Source organism: Mesocricetus auratus, unplaced genomic scaffold, assembly GCF_017639785.1.
Source record: "Mesocricetus auratus isolate SY011 unplaced genomic scaffold, BCM_Maur_2.0 Super-Scaffold_100026, whole genome shotgun sequence".
In the NCBI taxonomy this organism is placed as follows: domain Eukaryota; kingdom Metazoa; phylum Chordata; class Mammalia; order Rodentia; family Cricetidae; genus Mesocricetus; species Mesocricetus auratus.
In genome coordinates, this window is record NW_024429207.1 from 322,442 (window position 1) to 328,441 (window position 6,000).

Consider the following 6,000-nt stretch of genomic DNA (forward strand, 5'->3'; position numbering starts at 1 on the left):
GAGATTCTATAACAAAAAGACAAATAGAAACAGCAAGAAGTACTTTTAATAAGAGAGTTTAAGTATATCTTCTAGAGTAAGTAGTAAATAAACATCTTAACGAAGGAAATAATTTATTTACATTGCTTATCACTTGATTCTGTGTGTGTGTGTGTATGTGTGTGTAAAAACTAACATTTTGATTCCTCAATGTGGAAGAACACATGTTTGTTTTACTTTGAGAAGTAAGTACATCCAGTATGGAAGTATATACAGCTTCATATTACCTATCCTTAATTTCTATTTCTTTTTAAAGGGTTGTTAATAGAATGACCTTAAATCAATAAAGTTCAGACACAGTAGGAATCTAATATTTTTGAGCCTCTATGCTTCTAAGCTGCAATGAATCCTGTCTGTGAATTCAAACATATAATTTATAATAAATTTTGTTTTTCAACTGTCTAGGAAAAAGAACTTTTATTTTTATCCATTGTGACAGCTCTAATCTTTGGGAGTTAAAAATAACACAAAGATTTAGATGAAGTTTTATGAAGTAGAAATTTACATAGTTAATTTAAGTGCATCTTTTTCAAAGAGAAGTATAATAAGGATAATCCCATTTAAAATATCATACTTATAAAATTAATGTACTCTAGAAAAATAAAATAAGCTCCTAAACAGATCATCAATAACTACCTAATTTTTATGAACATGTTTGCTATTATATTTGCATTTGAACTTATGACATAATCTCTGTTCTAAATTATCTATAAATAAAACATTAATTTCTAATACTCTTAGAATTTCAGATTTAACTGAAAATAGGAAAGACTAGCTGATTTTATTGCCACCATTTGGCTTAGAGTTGAAACTCAGGATTGAAAAACTGTATTTCTACCCCAGGATCAGTTGCCAAACTCAGTGGTTTGCTCTGAAACTTTGGTGTAATTGATTAGGTAGTCTTACATTTCTTATTAAAGATACAGTTGATTGCAATATGTGTTTCAAATAACATGTGAACATAACATGAAGCATGTTTATGAGGGATTTATTTTAAGAATGAAATGGTCAGGTCTGTTCAGCTCCTGCTTTCCTTATGCCAGCCATCACGTACTTGACATACAGATGAAAGTCCTCATCTCCAATCTTTGATTCACACTGTGTTCAACTTTTGTGGTCAAGGAAATGCAGCAGAACTCATTTCCCATGACACTTCCTTGATGCTAGGTCATTCCATGGGTATCTTAAAAGACTTGTCTTTGGAATCGCTCTTCTTGGAACCCGTCTTTTTTTTGTTTTTCAGAAAAATCCAAAGACGGCCACAGATGAGCCCACAATCAACAGACACTATCAGATGCCAACAACTGGTGAGCTCTCACAGATCACAAAGCTGACAAAGTCTTCAGATGGTTCATTACCTAGCTGACATTATACAGTAACAACTTTAGCCTGCATTTGTAAAGCGATCAGCTAACAGTCAGCGTGGAGAGCCATGAGAGTTCACAATGAATTGCGTTTTGTTCTTTTTAAATAATTTATTTATTTTTATTTTATATTCGTTGATGTTTCACCTGAATGTATGTCAGCTTGACGATGCTGGGTTCCCTGGAGCTGGAGTTTACAGACAGTTGTAAGCTGCCATGTAGGTGCTGGGAATTGAATCTGGGTCATCTGGAAAAGCAGCCAGTGTTCTTAATTCTGAGCCATCCCTCCTGCCCTAGCAATGAATTGTTTTAATAAACTCACTTGGAGAATACTTGATTTACAAGAAGAGACACCCATGACACTAGATTATCTTTATCTGGTTCACAATGTTATTTGATTATTATAATTGTCCGGGGAAAATAGAATCCTAGGGAATTCAATGATCCATAAGCATTGTTACCTATTAATCTAGATTCTAGACTCTAGAACCACACAATTGTACTCTATTTTTTAAAAAATACTTTATCAGATTCACATGATTTTCCTCTGACTAAAACTGAATGATAGCCTGATCTACATAAGCTTATAGTCCTCCTAATAAAACACAAGAGAATAGAAGATCTCCAAAGATTTACAAGAGTGACCAGTTTCAAACAATGTCTGCTTGCGTCATCTTTGTTTATGCTGTGTCAATTTTCTCCTGGAATAAAATAGAAGCTCAAGGAAACAGCATGTCTCATTATTTTTTGTCCAAATTTAAATACTTTTAAATATCCTTAGCCAACTCCGTTTTTTATTTGTAACTGAATGACAGAAAAATGTCTTCTTATTTTTTCCTGTGTTGTGAAAGTACATGAGCTTCTAAATCTAAGGCATTTGTACATAATTGGTAGCTGGTACAATTTTCTCCCTAAAACCACTCTTCCTTTCCCTCTTGTCCTTTAATCAGTGTTACCTGTGCTCTCTCTTTCAAGTAAATAATTCCCTCTTTGGGGGTATCTTTCACTAAAGATTGGAAGCTCCTACATGATTGTGTCCCTTCTCACGTTTCCTTATTAACCCCTGGGTATGTGTTTGAAACTTACTAAACATTTTCATCTAAATATCCAGTCATCATCTCTCAGTTACTGTCTTAAAAATGAAACTCATCAGTTGCCCAGGATAGCCAGAAAATAAATCATCTAGTTTATCCTTTAAGTATAGTATCAAAAAGCCTACCATTTTCTCCACAGTGAAGCCTTCATGTCCCCCAGAGAATACATTCGTTTTCCATGTTATCCTGTTGTGTAATTTTGTAGTCATAGCTTCTACTTACCTTTCACCCTCTAGATCCAGTGTTACTGAGTTTGCCTGGATATATCATTTCAGTACTACTCTAATCATTCAGTGTATCTTCTCCAGCTTATTCTGTGGTCAATAGATCTTCCTTGAAAACTAATGTTATCATAAAGACATTATTTGACTTCGTATTTCCTATTGTGTAATTGGAAGTTCCTGGGGCTTTGGATTTTTCTTTTCCAAAGTTAAGTCCTCTTTATTGACCCAGATTCATGTTTCACTTCACAACATATTTACCTCCTTCCTGCTTTAAAACTGTCCCTTCTCTTTTTAGAGCATCCTCCTTCACAGATCCTTCACGTCCCTCCAAATCTAGTTTAGTGCCATAGTCTTCATTAATAAGAGATGTCAAAGTACTAAATAATAACACCATTTGCAAGCAGAAAAAGATCACTACTGCTATAGTAAATTATACTATACATATGCAGGTATATAGTTCTACTTACACATATATTAAGTAGAGCAGTGACTAGTATGCTTAGGAAAGAAATTTTAAATATCCTTGACCTATCTCTCTACTGGACCCTGAAAACTCACAGTTGGAGATCATGAACAGTAATTAAAGTTAACCTTGAAGCTAAAACATTAATATGTTTAGCAAATAGCTGTGGATTTTTTTAAAAATAATTTGTTTTCTTCAGAGAAGTTTGAGGCAAAAAGGAAGTGTTCTAACCCAAACCAAGGACATTGCAGAAGAAGGAAAACCCAATCTCTACCTCCCTACTTTGCAAAAACTTGTATCTGTTGTTTTTCGTTTTTTTAGGATTAGCAATGTGCTTTATAGATATGATGACTATAAATTATTCAAACTATTGGTCCAATTGCTCCCACTTTTCCACAATGGTAGAATAAGGAGTTCTCAGACAACCAATAATTATTGTGTTTATCCCCACACCACCATTTTCCTTTCTTCATTTTCCTTTCTTCTTTGTGATTTGTTTTGTTGAAAGACAAGTTTTCTACGTGCAGTCCTGGCTGTCCTGGAACTTACTATGCAGACCAGGCTGGCCTTGAACTCAGAGATCTGCCTGCTTCTGCCTCCTGAGTGCTGGGATGAAAGGACTGTGCCATCACCTCCCCACCTAATTTTCAACTATCATGACATAAGAAGAAGAAAGATACAGACTTCTGAGAGAGTCCAACATTTTCCTGTACTGTTTTCTCACTTACCCTAACAATCTAGACTGAGTCACTAACATCCTATTACCTATAAATAAGAGAAGTATTAAGAAATGAGATTCTGTTTTTTTAATAAGTAAATTGAAAGGAACAGGAGGACTATAGCTTCAATAATAAAGTATTTTCTATGTAGTTTCTGGGCAGATTTCTTTCCTCCCATCTTACATTGGCTCTTCTAACTTTTTTGTAGGTTGTTTCTCTTAATACCTATTTTGACTCTCACTCTCCTTGACTGTTCACTAATTGTTTGGCTTTCTTCTGTTTTCTCTTTCCTGCCCTATGGTTTCTCACTTGTTCCTCTACTATCCTGCTTCCTAGTAGGTGACTGACACCTACATGAGTTTTAGGTGATCTTAACTACAAGAGGAACATGTAACCCATTCCTGAGGGAATAAAAACTGAGTCTAAGACTCTTGCAGGGTCATGCAAGAAGAGGCTATCAATGTCTTGATCACAGCTAACATTCATAGGCAAAAATGTCCCTCGCCTTTTCTGTTTTCTTTTCTTCCAAGTTGGCCAGTGTGTATAAACCCCACTGCTTAGTAGTCAAAGCACCCCCCTAACACTGAGCCTGTGGGAATTTACGAATTTATACAGGGGCATGTCAGCCCAAAGGGCTCCTTTGCTCTGGGTGAAATCACTTACAACAAAGGACAAGGGAGGAGCGGGGGAGGGGCGACTAATGGACTTGGACCGGAAGCACTGAGTCCACTGGCGTTTGCATAGTAAATCCCCTGCGGCTGGTGGATCACTAATCAGTAACCCTGGAAATGCAATACTGTGCGAGCACTTTTACGCATAAACAGAACAAACACAACCAAATCCCTAGATAGTGGGACACTTCTCCTCCACCGGTTTAAGAACTTTTCTCACCCTTAACCGCTTCCTTCTGATGCTGGACTTGTATCCCTGGGACAGACACCTCCTCCACCTCCATGGCACCCCACAACACTCCTGGGAGTGTGCCAACCTGTGCCGCTGAACTCCAAAGAAACTGGAGCGAAGCTGAACTGCTCCCAGAGCTGCCGTGAGGTGACCCGAGTCACTCAGTGTGTCCTTTCAACTAGATCATTTATTTTAACAAGACTCTTCCAAAGAAAAATGAAGCTTTCCGCCTGGACTTCCAAAAACCTCTGTGAAAACGGGCGTTCCGCTTACACGGGGACTACAAACTGTCCCCAAAACTCTCCCTTCCGTAGTGTCTCCCTCTGCTCAAACCTGTTAAGAGCTGAAAGTTTTCTAAGTTTTCGGTACTTAGGACTCGCTTTCAACTTGCACCACAAAGCCAGCATCAAACATGTCATGATGCTGTTCCTCCGGGAGTCCGCTTGCTATTTCTAATCTCTCTTTTAAAAATCCCTCAGGTAATGTCCAGGGCAAGGTACACCAAAGTCGCAGGCACTCTAAGCACCGCTCTTTGCCTTAGGGGCCAACTCTCCCCTCTCTCTTTCCCAGAATATGTGCGGGGGCAGCCGGAGCAGCAAAGCGCAGGAGGGGGATGGCCAATGGGGGGTCGGCGCAACCAGTGCTTCACGAACATCCCCTTTCAGTAATGCGGCTTCCCCGGCCCGGCCTCAGCCTTGGGGGGGCCGCTGCACTCACCCATATCCAAAAGTCTTCCTCCTTCTCCTGAGGTCCCCAGAGATGTGTGAAAGAACAGACAGGCGCTGCAAGCAGTCCACTTGTCCAAGCTGCGCTCGGGCTCCCAGTGCCTCTGCGGCTCGCAGCCTGGCCCCTCCCAGCGGAGAGAGCCCCGCAGCGCCCAGCGAAATTCCGCCCAGCTCGCCGGCCGACCCCTCCCTCCCTCCCCCCTCCCTCCCTCCCTCCACCTGTCTCTCCTAATGGAAACCTTGTTCCCAGGCTTTGCTGGGGCCTTGCTCCCAGAGGCCCCTACCCTGACCCCTTTCAGTTTCCTAAGAGCTACATGCAAATGTCTCCATCCTAAACACATTGTCAACATACACATTCACACAGCACCCCGGGAACCCAGGAATTAATTACCCAAAATAATGGTGGGATGAGGGATGGTTTCAGGAAAAAAAGAATTATTCCAGAAAAAAAAATGACAGCGTAATGTGA

General features: G+C 39.5%; 1 protein-coding gene across 1 annotated transcript in view; it reads right to left on the reverse strand.

The window, feature by feature from the left end:
* The window catches only part of Gpm6a (glycoprotein M6A), a 268,227-nt gene extending 262,567 nt beyond the window's left edge, over positions 1-5,660 (reverse strand). The window contains exon 1 of the mRNA XM_040731979.1: positions 5,524-5,660. Within this exon, the coding sequence (XP_040587913.1) occupies positions 5,524-5,527 (4 nt within the window). The 5' untranslated portion in view covers positions 5,528-5,660. The remainder of the gene's footprint in view (positions 1-5,523) is intronic.
* Between the last annotated feature and the right edge of the window lie 340 nt (positions 5,661-6,000).